The sequence below is a fragment of the Toxoplasma gondii genome, chromosome VIIb, assembly GCF_000006565.2.
Source record: "Toxoplasma gondii ME49 chromosome VIIb, whole genome shotgun sequence".
Classification (NCBI taxonomy): domain Eukaryota; phylum Apicomplexa; class Conoidasida; order Eucoccidiorida; family Sarcocystidae; genus Toxoplasma; species Toxoplasma gondii.
In genome coordinates, this window is record NC_031475.1 from 5,053,545 (window position 1) to 5,069,724 (window position 16,180).

The following is a 16,180-nucleotide window of genomic DNA, read 5'->3' on the forward strand; positions in this document are numbered from 1 at the left end:
ATGTAAGACGGATGTCTCAAGTAAGTGCCTTGGCTACAGCAGGTCCACCTGGTTGTCGAACCGTTCTTCCAGCTGGTGGGTGCTTGTCCATAATTCAGAGGATGTCCGCTGCAACGTTCTCATGCCCTACTATTACTCTGACACAAAACGGCAAATCAACGTGGAAAACTAGGCCCACATCTCTACATCGTGCTCCGCTCCTGTTCAAGTGAAATATTATTACTTATGGACGGGGAGGAAATGGGATGACTTCGGTTACCCTGTTCCTAAAGCGTGTGTCGAGCGACCAACGAAGTTATTTGTTGGTCGGATCACCTTTGACAATGGCAAATCGCGAACACTGATTGCTTTGTTGTTGCCAGCGCGCCAGTCTAACCGAGCATGGTCCCCTCCTTGAGACAGCTCCCTGATGTCTGCCACTGCTCGAGCACCTCTAGGGGTCTGAGAATCGCTCGACGTAGCAACGAGCAGGCCATCCCACCAGGGTTGAGAACACAGTGGTGAGCCATGCCAACCTCTTCTCCGTGCAGCCAACTGGCTACAATCTAGTGCTTTCTGTCTGTTCGGGTGTTCGAACAGCCTCCTTTCACCAGCTTTCAAATTTCAGACTTCACCGGGCACTTTACTGCCAGCCTCCACCTCACCAGACCTCAAGAGCGGTGCTCGTTGGCGCAAACTGCTCGGGAGCTCCTGCTTTTTAAGCAGGTATATAGGCCGTTGCCGACCAGCGTTTCCCCCGCTACCATTTCACGGGCAACAGGAATAATTCAATATTCCCATCCATGAATTTTTTTCTACCTGAAAGGGGCACACACACACACAATCGGAGAGGTATCGTTTCAGTCATAGCTTTCAGAACATGAATTTGAGTTTCTTTTCATTGCACGCCCTCTATCTATTTTTCCAACCGGGATCCTTCTGTCCGCATCTCTTCTAGAGCAAGATCGACGCCCGACGACAAACGACTCACTGCCTCAAGATACGAAACGGAGGTCCGCCAGGGAGCATTCACGTGCTATCCCTTCGGCATTGCACGAAATCTTGGAGCCTCAAGTGAAGTCCTGTACTCAAGTTCGGTCTCCCGTTTCAGGTTCATGGTACGGGCTGCAACAGTCTTCCCTGGCCCCCCTCGGTGGTTCCCAAATGACGCGCGTTGGCCAGGGCACTCACCTGAACGCTATCGTGTGCCGTGTCGGGTCACAATGTATAGTCCTCTTGCATATGTCAGACTAATGATGCCGAGCGACTGCACGGCGTCTTCGGTTTTTTTTTCTTCGGAGCCTTCCTGAGTTCCCCTGACTATCCATTTTTTCATACGGGACGCGCTAGTCTCCACAGACAAAGAGTGTTGTCTGGCTGCCTCTGGCAGGCTGTCTATATGATCGAACAAGCCGGGAAACCCGGACCTGCACTGTTCTTGCGCTGCAGGAGCCACACATTTCTGGCGGAAATTCACGTTCTCTTCCCGAGATAAACTAGCATCCTGTCAGTATTTCACTTCCACGAAAGACTCCTTTCGATTCGCTCTTCTTCATGATGTCAACGACACGAACCAGTCAGTAGACCGTAGCCACAAATGGTGGCCTCCGATTCGACAGAAGGAGGGCCAGGGGGAAGTCTGCCACATTCCCCCCAAACTTTCCTTGCTCCGCCTTACCGAGTGACAGCCAGTCGCAGCATACAAGCAGAACATCTATTGGACTGTATTCCAGACGACTACGCGCGTTCGTCATGGGCTTCCTCTGTCCAATTCAAGGAAGGAAACAACAGGGTTCTCGGATTCTTGCCATGCTACGAACAGGATCACCGGACGACCATCATTACGATCTTTGTATGTTGGGTTCTGCAAGCGATCCTGTCCACGATTTGTATGGGTGCAGCCGTGGTACTGGTTCTCTCTCGAACAAGATCTGAAAGGGACGTTTTAATCAGAGAGTCGTGGCAGGCTGTCGGGCTCATCTTCCTCACGTTGCTTCTTTTGCTGTGTGTCATCCCAACCACCTTATGTGGATATATTAGCTTGCGTTACGCAGAGCCGCAGAGGCTCCGAGCCTGCATTGGCATGCAAGTGACACAGCTCCTTGTTGCTTTATCTCTTGCTGGGTTCCTTGTCTATTTGCTTCCACCAAAGAAACATGTAAATCTCCCTTGGGAATACCTTGTCACGTCCACCGCAAACGTGTTTTTGGCCGTGGTGATCACTGTAGGGCTGCATTACTGTAATGCCCTTGCTCGAGCATATCGATCGTTCCTCGACCGACTCGCAGATACGTTTGTCGGGGCTCCAGCGGGGTACAACACCTTTGATCCGCCTGGAGAGTGCAACACAGGGATCATTGTCGCCCCCCCTGTGCGAGCGTAAACTTCCTTAAACACGGTTCTTGCTGATGCGGTTGACATTGCCACATACTTGGTTACGTCGCAGTTTCGTGGTTTGAAACGTAAACAGGCTCCCTCCTTTCAAGAAATACTCACGGGATAGTCTGTAGGGACACTCCTCTCAAGTCAAGCATCAAGTGCTGTGGCTTGCTCGTGCTCAGAACTGGAATTTCCGAAGACTGTGCATTGGATGGAAACAACCAGAAGTAATACATTGGGGTCGTTCGTTTTGTCGGTGTACTCGGATGGTCACCTGGTGGGGATTGGAACGCGTGCACGCGGTGCCTTGCAGCGTTCTGGAAGTAGATGCCGTAGTCAAACGCGATGCATTTCGCGCATGTCTTCAGAAAGCGAGCGGACATACAATGTGAAGGACAAAGTCGTTCGAATGCTGTCTTAGTTTTATAAAAGCTTATTATGTTGAAAGAAATGTCAAGGCTTTAAGTCTTCGTTTCTGTGGAGGGCGGTTATATAACGATCTAAATGGCACAACGACGAACTGAAGCTCATGCGTGCTAGTTTGGGGACAGGAGCTCAGGCTGTAAAGCCATGAGAGAGTTTATCCACCGTACACTCGTTGTCTGCGTAAGATGATCTAAGTACAGCGTGTTATCAGGCATTTACAAACTGCATTCGTGGAATATTCGCCCGTGTCCCACGCTGGGAGGGGACGAGACCGAAATGTAATGCTGTTTCTAACCTACACTCGTTCTGCTTTGGTTATTTGCGAAAGCGGTAATTAAATAACTATAACTCCAGTTATACAATCCTCGAGTCATGTGAAAATACACAATACGAAAGAGGCTGTTGTAGCGTGCAACATCCTAAATTCCCATCCCGCTGCTACTTCTTTAATTAGATGTTGAACGCTAGCGGAGCAAGCGCCGTGTGTCCACAACGCTGGTGCACGCTATTAACACATCCCCAGCAAGAAACATCCGTAGCTCTTGTGTACGTTCGAGGAAGCTCACTGCATGCGGCCCCCGCACTACCTTGTTGCCTAACTCTCCGTGGAGTCGGGACACCACCACACCACTGGACTGCCTGAGACAGGTACAAGTGGTGGATTTCAAGAGCCTACGGCATTAAAAACACATTTGACCCTTAGATAAGGGAGTTCGTCCCGAACATCCCGATCGTGTTGACTGAGGGAACTAATCATGTTTCATAAATACAGTCAGTGAAAGCTCTTTTGATTTCCATGAACGGAGTTACTATATTATCTTTGCTCCCATGGTCTGTAGTACATGTTCAACACACTGCGAATCAGCGCGATAGGGCGAGGCGCTATGTTGGAAAGCACTATAAGTCAGATAGTCACACCGGTTTCCCTCGAATAGTAGCACTGACAAGTTTGACGACATGATGTCGACAGCTTACACACAATTCAAAAACCTTGAAAACGTCAGCCACGGCTCTTAAATTTGTGGCGACCGCGGAGGTTCTTCATTGGAGGACAGACTTTCCTTAGGACTGGGTACTACGGTAAGGTAAATCTACAATTGCAGTGACCACAAAAGGACCAACAACAGGAAACGAATAAATTGCAGGACAACTTGGCGGGCTATCCCCATTGAAGCAAGTGGCAAACGCTTTATCCTCGTAAGGCAAACACTGAGGTGTTTCCTCGTTGACACATGAGAAGCGTCTACAATATGTCTGAGAACTCCACCTCTGTAGTTCGCCCTCCAGAAGCATACGTAGCGCGTCACCAATGTGTTCACCACCGGGTACCTTCATTGCATCTCCTGAGCTTGTGCCCAACGTTTCCTTCAGTCTAAGAATTCGCCCTTCTTTAAGGATGCAATCGTTGACCTTGGCTTGCCACATTTCACTCGCAACGACAAACAGTGTCATTTGAATTTCACCAACAATGCTTTGGCCAAAATACATCTCAAGCGCAGCTTTGTCGGCTGCGGACACCCTAAGAACCGGCATATTGCACCTGAAACTCTGTAACAAGCATTCGGTCACGGCAGAAGAGAGAGCGATGTTCCACACCTTGTGGCACCGGCTGGCCCTCACGGGGGCAAGCCAAGTTTCCTTGGATGCCTCCGTGAATCGGCGCAGCGCTTCTAGTACGTCTGTTCGTGCAGTTGCCTTTGTTGAGCCTTCTAAGGATTTCCATTCCGTATTCGGAATGAAACTCTCCAGAGGAGACACTCCTGATTCATAGGGCCGACCAGTGTTGCTGGCGTTAGCAACTAGCAAAAACCAGCCAAGAACAACAGTGCTTAAAGGCATATGGAAGCACTTGTCAGTGCTCTGCTCGCAAGTGCCGGAAGCGGGTTCAGCGCCGTTTAGACGGCCAGCCCCGAACTCAACACCTCCTTCCAAAGACCGCGTCTCTCTGAAAGGACCCTGATCTTCATAATCCCAGCTTGTCCCCTGAGCAATCACTGCGTCGCTGGCATCTGCATGCCTGCTGTTTCGGTAGTCGGATGACGCAGATGGTAGGACACGCTGACATTTGCTGAAGTCAGTGTCTTGATGACCTTGTGCATTTGCCCTAGCCTGGTGATACACCAAGCTGCCGATAAGCGTCTTCCATATTGAGCGTCCTCCTGCAGTGTGGGCAACGGGACTGCAGCAACTAAGCAAAGCCAGAGCTACAGAGAGTCTTTGGCCCACGCTCATGAGTGGAACTGTTGGCCAGACTGCCAACAGAAGGCGTTCCATCAGAGAACTACTTGCGTTTCTTAGTTCGGCTGCAGCGGTCACGACAGTCTTGGCGCCTGCCGCACCCCATTTGGAGGGTCGGTCATCTTTTGACTCTTCAATCGTATCAAGAATGCTACGAACAAGAAATGGCGCAATATCCCCTGCCACTGAGACGCCGTTGCGAGAAAGGATGTGAACCACGTGTAATGTGGCGATTTTCTCGTCCAGCATCAGATCGGGAAGACGCCTGGAAATCTCCACTAGAATTTCCTGAGTAGTATTCTCCTCTGATGCATGCAGATTCACAATTGCAGAGGCAAGCTGAACGAGGGATCGATTGTCCAGCTTGTAAAGCCGGTTTGCCACGCGTGGAGCAATTTCTTGCAGCAAACTTTTGGCGGGGTTTTTCAGCTGTGGAGCTAAAGTAACGAGACGCTGCAAAGCAGGTGCAAGTGTAGCCAACTCTCTGACACCACACCCGTGGGCGCGGAAGCGACTCCGTATCTGTAAAAACAGATTTTCTGCATCAGGCTGGCCCAGTTTAGAGTGAAGCCGGATTAATGCTTTTGTTGTAATCAGGACGTCCGTGTCGTTCATCGAGGACAGGAGCTTCGAAGCGTGGGCTACAATGGCGCTCCTCAACGACTTTGGGTGTGGCAGTCGCGTTAACGCGTTCAGAGTGAGCGACACTTCTCGAGGTCCTAGATCATGGTACAATCTGAAATTAGAAATGTCTTGAGCCATCCCGAGAACTCTCGAGGGCTCCGTGTGAGGCGCCCCAGAAGCGTGTGCTGCTCCAGACGTACTCGGATGTGCTCGGCCCTCTGAGTCAGAAATTGCGGAGCGTGTTTGCTGTAGAGGACAGAGATTCTGGGAGCGTTGATTTTCGACCGGCTGGCGGGATACTCCTTCGATATCAACCTCAGTAGAACCTCGACCGTCCAGTGCGTGTCCTGTTGCCTTACATCTAGGTTCAACATTGTGCCTCTTCACTTTCATTGAAGATCTGCTCTCTCCCAAATGTGTCAACAGACAACGCGTAAGATGGGGATTGTCGAAATTCGCTTTCTGTATGCAGTTCAGCAAGACTGCAACAGCGCTGGCATCCAACGCCGCAACCTTCGGAGGCAAACACGCAGACCCTGGTTGATTCGCTTTGGCGATGTCTGCCCTTGCTCGCAGCAACTCTCCCGAGATGGCGCGGTACACGGAAAAATCGTGAATGCCGACCTTGGAATAGGAAGCAAAAAATGTTACAAGCTGAAGCGCGGATGCCTCAGAGAGAACAGTAGGGAGGTTGTCCGCAAGGGCAGCATACAATTGTCGATTGTTAACCCCGAGTTTCGCGAAGGCGTTTACAACGAGCGCCATATCTTGCGCATTCATTCTTTTTACCAACGCAGTCTTCCCATGTTCCTGGTGATCAGATGTGACTGCATCTTGCCTTGTGCATTTACCGGCAGCTTCATGTTGAATTTGGCCACCGATGTTAGTAGTGGTTTCGCCTACACAATCATAGGATGCAGGTTTCGAGAGTGACGTCGGGTGTAGCACGGAGCAAAATAAATTCGTTTCTTTGCAAGACAGACCTGCTTCCTTGCCAACCCGTCCCTGTTGTGGTTCAATGGATTCTTTCGAAGGCGTTCGAATATTGTCAGGGCATAAAGCCGTGAAAATGCTGTCCTGTTCGTCCTCCTGGAAGTTTCCACGTTCTCCCATCTTCGCGCTCGGCCTATCCATCTCCGCAGCCTTCAGCTCGACTTCTGCGCGATGCAGTTCTTGACATCGGAGGGCTCGCACAGTCCCTACCTTGCGGGTATCATCGACAGAAGTATCCTCGAGTGATTCTTCACCGTGATGCAACGATATCTGATTTGAGTCGCCAGGCTCCAGCGGCGCTTTCGCCGATACCAGAGCAAGTGGAGAATTGGAACCGCCCTCATGAAGCGGAGTGGCTGCACCTACTGAAAGAAGACGGGTTATCCCCTCTTTTGCAGTAGTGCCACATGCGTTTAGTTCAGCCGGGTGGGACGACTTTGCAGACACAGACATCTCACTTCTCTTGAGCCTGGCGTTAAGAGCCGACGGCACAAGAAAGGCCTCAACACCCTCTTTGTTGCGACGTGCGTTCCCTGTATCAGGCACGCCCTGTGACAAAGGACCGTGTTCAGAGCTCCTGGCCTCATCGTTTTCTGACGCGCCGTGAATCTGTCCCAAGGCACGTAACGCCGACCTGTTTGGAAGTGTCGAGCCAAGCGTCTCTTCGTCTCCACACAAACTACAAGAGTTTTTCCGCGTCTTACTCCCGGGGGGCAGGGATTCTTCTGCCTCAACAGATGAGAGGTCACACGCACCAGTGCTACTCCCCTGGAGACGATGAGTGTTCCTCCGTTGTTGGGCTCTGCTGTTGCCTAGAACTATGAGGTCAGCAGCCTCTTTGAGAAGCCGTCTATCGACTACACCAGCATTGGCGAACGCGTTCAAGATCAGCGCCAAGCCTTTCGTATCGACTTGGGGAAGTAGAGGAAGGATGCTCTTGCCGACCGAGCGCCAAAAAGGCTTGTAGACAAACTTCTTTTTTGCAAATAAACTGAGAAGTGTTGCGGCATCTCCAGCTGACACTTCTCCGCGAGCAAGTCCATCTTGAACCTTTTCAGCCGCCTGGTACATGTCAACGAGACTATTTCTCTGGACACAAGCCCTCCGGGCCTCTCGAACCAGAGCTGACCGTACCGGGGGAACCTGTTGCTGCCCTCTCTCCCCCTGGTCAGTCTGCGGTTCTTTGTCATTGTGATCTCCCTTGATTGTGGCCGTTAATGAGGAGAAATGACGGACGTGAAGGAAGCCGTAATGACTCAGATGGGGTTGACAGTGCCGGGGGGGACGGAGTTCGAGACAGCAACTCTCCCTGATTCCCCTATAGAGTAGCGACGACGAGAGCTGAGCTCCACGCATGAGGCTCCAGTCGGAGAAGCGACAGGGCGCAGAATGTTTGGTGTCAAGCGGTGCAACCACGACGCGGGATTATACCTGCAGCGTTTACATACGTGAGAACATATATTCAATGAAACCCGAAAAGTAGCCTACGACATGGAGGATACAGCAGGACACTCAGAGAGCGAAAACCGTAAGACAAGCACGACAAGGCTTGCGGGAGGGGATTCATTTGGAGCAGGTTCCATAACGCTACAGGAGAGTACGTGAGGGTCCGGGAACTGAAGGGTAGAGTTGTTTCCCCTCTTCGGTGGCACCGAAGCACCGTCGGGCACTAATAAACTTCGAACAGGAGACAGATTATGCGATTCTTCACGTCTCGGAAAGAAAAGGCTAAAGGAGGGTGCTACTCTTGTACGAACGGTTGAAATGGAATGAGTGTTTTCTGCGTCGCGCTTCCCGCTTGAGAGGTCCTGTAACGCGCCGGGGCCAGCGAAAGATAACGCCCCTCTCTGCGTTTGGACACACAGGGATACGCGAGCACTCCTAGATGACAGGAAGCCAGCCAACAACGGGGAAAACACCAAGTACAGATGGACCCGAGCGTTCGAAAGTCCAGCGTCCGCGCTGGGGTACCCCGTGATGCAACAGAGCTACTGATCGTTCAAGAGCTCTCTCTGCATACGTTGCGGGGAGGACACAGCCTGTCAAAATGCTGGCAATGCCAGGATTCGTCCACAGGTGGTTTGTTGCGCTCAAGCTGCGATGCTAACATATATAACCGAGTATCATCTTATACGCACAAATGGACATAATTAATCCTTGTACGGTTTTGCCGAGATACGGCAGCGGGGGCCAGCCCTTCCGAGCTTCTTTGCGACACCCCTATTCACAAGTCCTGTCCAGTGAGACTAAATTCGCGCACATATGGAGCTCGCAAACACCAAATGAGATGGAGAGGCGTGTATGGCAAGGTGAAAACTGAAAACGTGGCCAAAGCAAAGAAGTCGAAAGCAGATGCATCCCTGACGTCTGCGCGGTCTTGTCGCTCCTCCCCACGCACTGGACAGGTTATTGGAACGTCACTGGTGACCACACTCCCTGGTGTAGTTCCGTAGCAAGAGCTCATCCGAGTAGTCCAGGCACGCGAAAAGTGGTACAGTGGCAAGAAAAAACTGGGTTACCTTGAATTTCAAGTGCCGCGATATCGATTTCACAGTTGAGCACTCGCGTCATGTGCGTTGAGTGTTGGTCGGCGTGCATGGACCACAGAGCCACGCGCAGCCGATTTTTAAGCGGAAACAAGGGAGGGTACATGCTGGCTCGACGCAAAATAAAGTAAGTCAACTGGTGAGCCAAACAGACAGAGGGACTAAAGGGTATGCCAGATCTTGGGAGACTTTTCGCAGGATTCGAGACTTCGAGCCCACTTGGTCTCATGCATCTGTTGCGCCATCAAACAACCATGTGCGCATTACCTCCGGGCTCGCGCTTGTGCGCTAGTCAAGCTGCACGACCCGCTGGTCTCGAGTTCAGCGACTTTGTCGTTTATATATAAGGGTCCTCGTGGCAGTATCTCAGAAGAGACGAAACGCTAAACTGGAGGCAGGCATATTCTGCGAGACTGGATTTGTTCGGTGTTCCAGCCCTGATCCCTAAACGAAGCACGCCTGTTCAACGCTGTGTGCCTACCATATTCGTAGGCTGGCACAACCCCGAAACAACTTGGCGTATTTCACTTTTTTTCTCCAGTTTGAAGGAACGAAGATCCGCGTACTTGGCTTAGCGTTCCGTCTTGACTGTAGGACATCATTTTCGCGGCACGACCTCCGTGTTTTTTTTTGTTTTCGTGTGACTCATCTCTGTATCAACATTCTCCGGAAGCAGCCTCAGACGCTCATCCTGAGGCCCTGTGAACCTCGGAGGCAGTATAGCCAACCTCCCATTCCTGTGAACCGACACCCTTAAGCGCACGTAGTTCCGCCATTCTTCCGTCCTTTTTTCATTTCATACTGATCTGCACATATTGATGTATCTTCAGGAAATAGGAGGTCCATCTTACTCAGCTTCCGTTGGCGCCTGCTCCACTCTCTTCCTCGGCTCGCGCCAATTCACAGCGGCGGGTCACCCGCTGGTACGCTGATCCTATTTGCGCTTGCCTGCTGCGCTCATTTCAGACGGGAATTTCTACGTTCCCGTGCATCTGTGCAAAGGACATTTTATGCACGAGATGAACTGTAGGGGCGACATTTGGCGTGGTTTCCCTGGCTCCCCGTTCTACCTCTCTGCTTCTGGAGGGACTCGTTTCGATTACAAGTTACCTTGCCACTTTTTCAGGTCTCCGCGACGATTTTTCAGGCTGTATTCAGACAATTGAAGTCTATTCTCCCACGCAGCTTTCCACCACCTGTGTCCATTTAGGTTTGACGCTCGGTGGGATAGCGTTCTCTGGCGCCTCAGCTGGCTGGACTTAACAGTCTGCCCTTTGGTTCCACGTCTGTTGGCAGCCAATTCATATTCAGCACTTGTCCATCATTTTCCACCGAACACATACTGTCAGTCTATTTCTTCTGTTTCACGTTCGAACATATTGGCGGCATCCTTCTTGGTTTGTCCGCACTTGACGCGGGCCTCAACCATCCAGACCATATGCTCATATACATGTATTGTGTACTTCAATTTAGAAATGTGATCTTGAGAAAGGACTTTTTTAAGGGGCGACCATCACGAATTCTCTTTCCCCTTCGTTTGTTGGTGCTTCGATAGCCGTGCTTCCTCTTGGCAGCGTCTGTTCTTCTCATTGCGGGTGAAGAGATTTGAGTCATATCTTTCGCCGCTATGCCTGTTTCTTGGAGCGTGTGAGAACACCGTTGCGCGCGTCATTTCACTCTCCATGGGTACGGCACACATCTGCTTCCTCGTGATTGCAGTCGTCCTTCCCTGTCATATATCTCTGCGAAAAGAAAATTACCTTTTTATTCCGGTCTCTCTCTTGCATTCATTTGCAACGGTAATCGTGTGCTGGGTCTTGTAGAGAAAGATTCTTTTCAACCCTGATCGTCGAAGCCTGAGTTTATGCCACTTCAACTAGAGGACCCGATGGAGGGACCTCGTTCCAAGCGGGTGAGTGCGAAGAAGTTCGCTTCTTCGCACGCTGTACAGAAGGATGGAAGTGGACCTCTACCTTCTACACGAGGTCGCAGTCGGCCGGCCAGCTCCCGCAGCCGCGAAGCGCCTAGCGATGGCGAATCTTTTCTGTCCAGACGATCGTTGCGGAAGGGCGTGATCTCAACTGTAAGGTGTCTCTAGCACGCTTCACTTGGTAGCTTTGGGTGATAGGGGTTGGCTCAGACAAACCATCAGTAGGTTCACGGCGACATCAAAGGCCGGAATGGAGTTAGGGTTATGCTGTGTAGGGTGGAAATGTTTTCTGCCCCATTTTCCGCTATCCGGACGGCGGGAGGGGTGGTTACACAGTGAAGTATCGCTCGACATACGGGACCGTCGTCTGCGTCCTCGGAAGCAGCAATAGGCAATACTTCATTGATGTTAACAGTTCTTAGTGTTGTTTTACAACAAGTAGCCACTGTGACTTGACGAGTCAGCGTTTTTTTTGAGTACACTGTTGTCTGAGACATGTAGGTCTTCGACCATTGCTCCCTGCATTTCGCATGCTCACTTTTGCGCTGTGACGTTGATGTTGACGGGGAGCCTAGTTGACAGCTGAATCTGTCAGCGTTCAAAGGGACTAGAACTTTTGCAGCATCTTCTATTACCTCGATTTCGTTCATGATGTGCTGTTCGATACCACGCGGGCGTAGGCAATCCGGAGCATTTCAAAGGTCGCGCTGCCTAGTGCCGCTGCGACGCTAAAAGCTGCACGGAGAACGCCTTCGTTACATGGTTCTACGGGATCGTCTATCAGGTTGGTTCCACATTTCCATACCCACTGTTTCGTATCACCTGCCACTGCGGTCGCTTGGGCATTTAATTCTGAGGAGGTAGAGGGAAAGGGTATTCATTCACGAGAGAACAAGCGTATCTCTTGACACGAGGGAGGAATTTCCTTCTCTCTTATTTTGCCACATGACTCAGACAGTGTCTCAGCTGCGTTGTTGCACCGCTGGCCCATCGGATGGTTGAAGTACTTTGACTTGCTCGGCACACTTAAAGCCCCTCCGTCGTAGCAATCTTATTTTTAACCTACTGGACTTCCGTCCTCACTGGTAAATGAGAACTCCAGAGGTGATGTAGCTTGGCATGCCTACAGTGCTCCTGGCTCGGTTTCCGATTCGGGCGTCTTTTTGAGATGTCTTTTTCTATTTTCAGAGACTCAGCCCTACAGACAAAAGATCTGAAAAGCCATCGGGTGCGAATGACCACGGCAATTGTCGTTGTGCTAACTCATCGAGTTTAGGGTTTGCTCTGATCTCTGACTCTAAAAGAAAAAACCTGCTTACCGTGCACCAGGGGCGCCGTACGCTCGGAAAGTGTATGGTTTATATTTACGATGGCATACTTATTTAATTCATCACGAAGGCCTGCCAAGAAGGTTCCGTAGGAATCTGACAGGAGGTTGATGTCGCTAGAGGGGCGAAGGAAAAGCACTTCTTCTGAGAGAGCACTCGAGAGATCCACAAGTGGGACAACGCTTTCACTTCGTGCTAGTGTGACTATAGTGTTGTCTCTGAGTGGCAAGAAACTGACGGAAAGGCCATCATTGGCGTTTATCAGTTTCAGATCTTCCCTGTACAAGGTGCATCACGTCTGGGCGATAGTGTGAAGGAGGAAGTGAGAAGCCTACTTGGTGTACGTACATGAACGTGGACTCCCATCCTTGTGCGAAGTGGCTGTGCATGCGTATTTTCAGATGAAAAACACAATTTCCGCATCTTTACCGTTGTCGTTCTGTGCTGTACAGTCGCCTAAGCTGCGGCCGACAACATCAGGAGGTGGGCCGACAAGCAAATCCTCAAATAGACAGGATAGCGGAAATGACGCCACGGCGCCTGTAATGTTACGCGGTCCGTTGATGCGTCTTGTTGCCGAGTCTGCTCTTCCGGCTTTCACTGGCGCCAGTGCGGTCGGGGGGCAACCCCATATGGTCGACAAAGTGAACCAGGGGAAACCGGCGGGGCGCAAAGAGGACCGGCCGACAGATCAACGAACATCAGTTTCTAACTGCAGCGCCCGCGCTGAAGAGGAACCTCCGGCCAAGGGACGCATATTTTCCGTCTCTTCAGTAGGCAAAGACCGTGGACTATCTTCGACATTATCCGCTACTAGCCAGTCCCGACGCATCTCTGAAGTATCTCATGAAACTGGAGACGCGACAAAATTCAACGTGGGCGGCGCTTCCGGGACTGCAGTGGTCCGCGAAGAGCAGAAGACGGTTCAGAAGGGAGTGCCGCGTCGCGAGATCGGAGTGGCGTCGTCTAGCGAGTCTAGTACCCTCGTCGGTAGTTCGGGCTCAGCTGGATTCCAAACCGTGAACTTACTGGCTGAGTTGGATTTCAAACACGTGACTCCACACCAAGTCTTGAGTCGCGACATAACATTTAAGAAGCCGCTTCACTCTAGAATGCGTGTCAATGTCGAATCCACGTTAATGCTCAAGGCTGGGAAGGCCGGCGAAGCGAATGCAGTTGCGGAGGACAAGCGAGTTGTTCAGTTCTCAAAGAGCTTCGATTTCACTGGAAATGGCTGTGCCAGTGTTGCCACAACCTCGGCAAAAAGCCGGAGGTCTCAAGCGTCCATCTTCGTTCTGAGAGATCCTACTGAACAGTCAACGTCGATGCCTCGGCACCGTCATCGCCCTTCAAAGGCCGCCGTCGTTTTATCCGGTCAACAGCAATTGGGCACCTGTAGCACTGACAAAGTTTTGAGTAAACCCGACACTGACGTCCCTCGGTCAGATCATCACATTGGTGAGGTACACTCAGTGGCACAGTCTGTTCTTGGTACTGCCGAAATGCAAACCACCCAAGACCAGACGCCTTGTCAATCCGGGCGCCCTCTTAAACCCCACCTACACGACGATGCCACCACCACTACACTGGCCCACCCAGAAACCTCAAACGCCTCCAAGGCTGGACACGGCGCCAACGCCACGACCTCACGCACGGTGGCATTAGCGAAGGACATGGGAGCGAAGGTCCTGGCCTGCAAGGGCTTGCCTGTCGCAAAGAAGGCGTTGCCCGGAAGTACTGCGCCGAAGAACGAGGGCGAGGCGAAGGAGGAGCCTAAGGCCGCAGACGTCGCCAAGGCCGCAGACACCGCCAAGGCTGGAGAGGGCGCCAAGGCGGGAGACAGCGCGAAGAGTGGGGAGGCACCGAAGGCGGCGTTGGCGAAGGACGTGGGAGCGAAGGTCTTGGCGGGCAAGGGCTTGCCTATCGCAAAGAAGGCGTTGCCCGGAAGTCCTGCGCCGAAGAGCGAGGGCGAGGCGAAGGAGGAGCCTAAGGCCGCAGACGCCGCCAAGGCCGCAGACGTCGCCAAGGCCGCAGACACCGCCAAGGCTGGAGAGGGCGCCAAGGCGGGAGACAGCGCGAAGAGTGGGGAGGCACCGAAGGCGGCGTTGGCGAAGGACGTGGGAGCGAAGGGCTTGGCGGGCAAGGGCTTGCCTATCGCAAAGAAGGCGTTGCCCGGAAGTCCTGCGCCGAAGAGCGAGGGCGAGGCGAAGGAGGAGCCTAAGGCCGCAGACGCCGCCGAGGCTGGAGAGGGCGCCAAGGCGGGAGAGGGTGCGAAGAGCGGGGAGGCACCGAAGGCGGCGTTGGCGAAGGACGTGGGAGCGAAGGGCTTGGCGGGCAAGGGCTTGCCTATCGCAAAGAAGGCGTTGCCCGGAAGTCCTGCGCCGAAGAGCGAGGGCGAGGCGAAGGAGGAGCCTAAGGCCGCAGACGCCGCCAAGGCTGGAGAGGGCGCCAAGGCGGGAGAGGGCGCGAAGAGCGGGGAGGCACCGAAGGCGGCGTTGGCGAAGGACGTGGGAGCGAAGGGCTTGGCGGGCAAGGGCTTGCCTATCGCAAAGAAGGCGTTGCCCGGAAGTCCTGCGCCGAAGAGCGAGGGCGAGGCGAAGGAGGAGCCTAAGGCCGCAGACGCCGCCGAGGCTGGAGAGGGCGCCAAGGCGGGAGAGGGTGCGAAGAGCGGGGAGGCACCGAAGGCGGCGTTGGCGAAGGACGTGGGAGCGAAGGGCTTGGCGGGCAAGGGCTTGCCTATCGCAAAGAATGCGTTGCCCGGAAGTCCTGTGCCGAAGAGCGAGGGCGAGGCGAAGGAGGAGCCTAAGGCCGCAGACGCCGCCAAGGCTGGAGAGGGCGCCAAGGCGGGAGAGGGCGCGAAGAGCGGGGAGGCACCGAAGGCGGCGTTGGCGAAGGACGTGGGAGCGAAGGGCTTGGCGGGCAAGGGCTTGCCTATCGCAAAGAAGGCGTTGCCCGGAAGTCCTGCGCCGAAGAGCGAGGGCGAGGCGAAGGAGGAGCCTAAGGCCGCAGAGGGCGCCAAGGCGGGAGAGGGCGCGAAGAGCGGGGAGGCACCGAAGGCGGCGTTGGCGAAGGACGTGGGAGCGAAGGGCTTGGCGGGCAAGGGCTTGCCTATCGCAAAGAAGGCGTTGCCCGGAAGTCCTGCGCCGAAGAGCGAGGGCGAGGCGAAGGAGGAGCCTAAGGCCGCAGACGCCCCAGCGCGCGTCGCCAGGCAGCGCCGGCGGAGAGGGCGCGAAGAGCGGGCAGGCACCGAAGGCGGCGTTGGCGAAGGACGTGGGAGCGAAGGGCTTGGCGGGCAAGGGCTTGCCTGTCGCAAAGAAGGCGTTGCCCGGAAGTCCTGCGCCGAAGAGCGAGGGCGAGGCGAAGGAGGAGCCCAAGGCCGCAGACGCCGCCAAGGCTGGAGAGGGCGCCAAGGCGGGAGAGGGCGCGAAGAGCGGGGAGGCACCGAAGGCGGCGTTGGCGAAGGACGTGGGAGCGAAGGGCTTGGCGGGCAAGGGCTTGCCTATCGCAAAGAAGGCGTTGCCCGGAAGTCCTGCGCCGAAGAGCGAGGGCGAGGCGAGGGAGGAGCCTAAGGCCGCAGACGCCGCCAAGGCTGGAGAGGGCGCCAAGGCGGGAGAGGGCGCGAAGAGCGGGGAGGCACCGAAGGCGGCGTTGGCGAAGGGCTTGGCGGGCAAGGGCTTGCCTATCGCAAAGAAGGCGTTGCCCGGAAGTCCTGCGCCGAAGAGCGAGGGCGAGGCGAA

At 53.6% G+C, this 16,180-nt stretch overlaps 2 protein-coding genes across 2 annotated transcripts; one reads left to right on the forward strand and one right to left on the reverse strand.

Annotated features, from left to right (window-relative positions):
• Nucleotides 1-3,846: 3,846 nt before the first annotated feature.
• Nucleotides 3,847-7,995, reverse strand: TGME49_255170 (hypothetical protein; the record flags this gene model as incomplete). Its single annotated transcript, XM_002364805.1, has 1 exon — nt 3,847-7,995. One exon carries the CDS (start codon nt 7,993-7,995, stop codon nt 3,847-3,849), a length of 4,149 nt encoding a protein of 1,382 aa, XP_002364846.1.
• Nucleotides 7,996-11,049: 3,054 nt separating this feature from the next.
• On the forward strand, nt 11,050-16,012 carry TGME49_255160 (hypothetical protein; the record flags this gene model as incomplete). The annotated part of the gene is made up of 4 exons (XM_018781087.1): nt 11,050-11,268; nt 11,796-11,899; nt 12,304-12,343; nt 12,896-16,012. 4 exons carry the CDS (start codon nt 11,050-11,052, stop codon nt 16,010-16,012), a joined length of 3,480 nt encoding a protein of 1,159 aa, XP_018636922.1.
• Between the last annotated feature and the right edge of the window lie 168 nt (nt 16,013-16,180).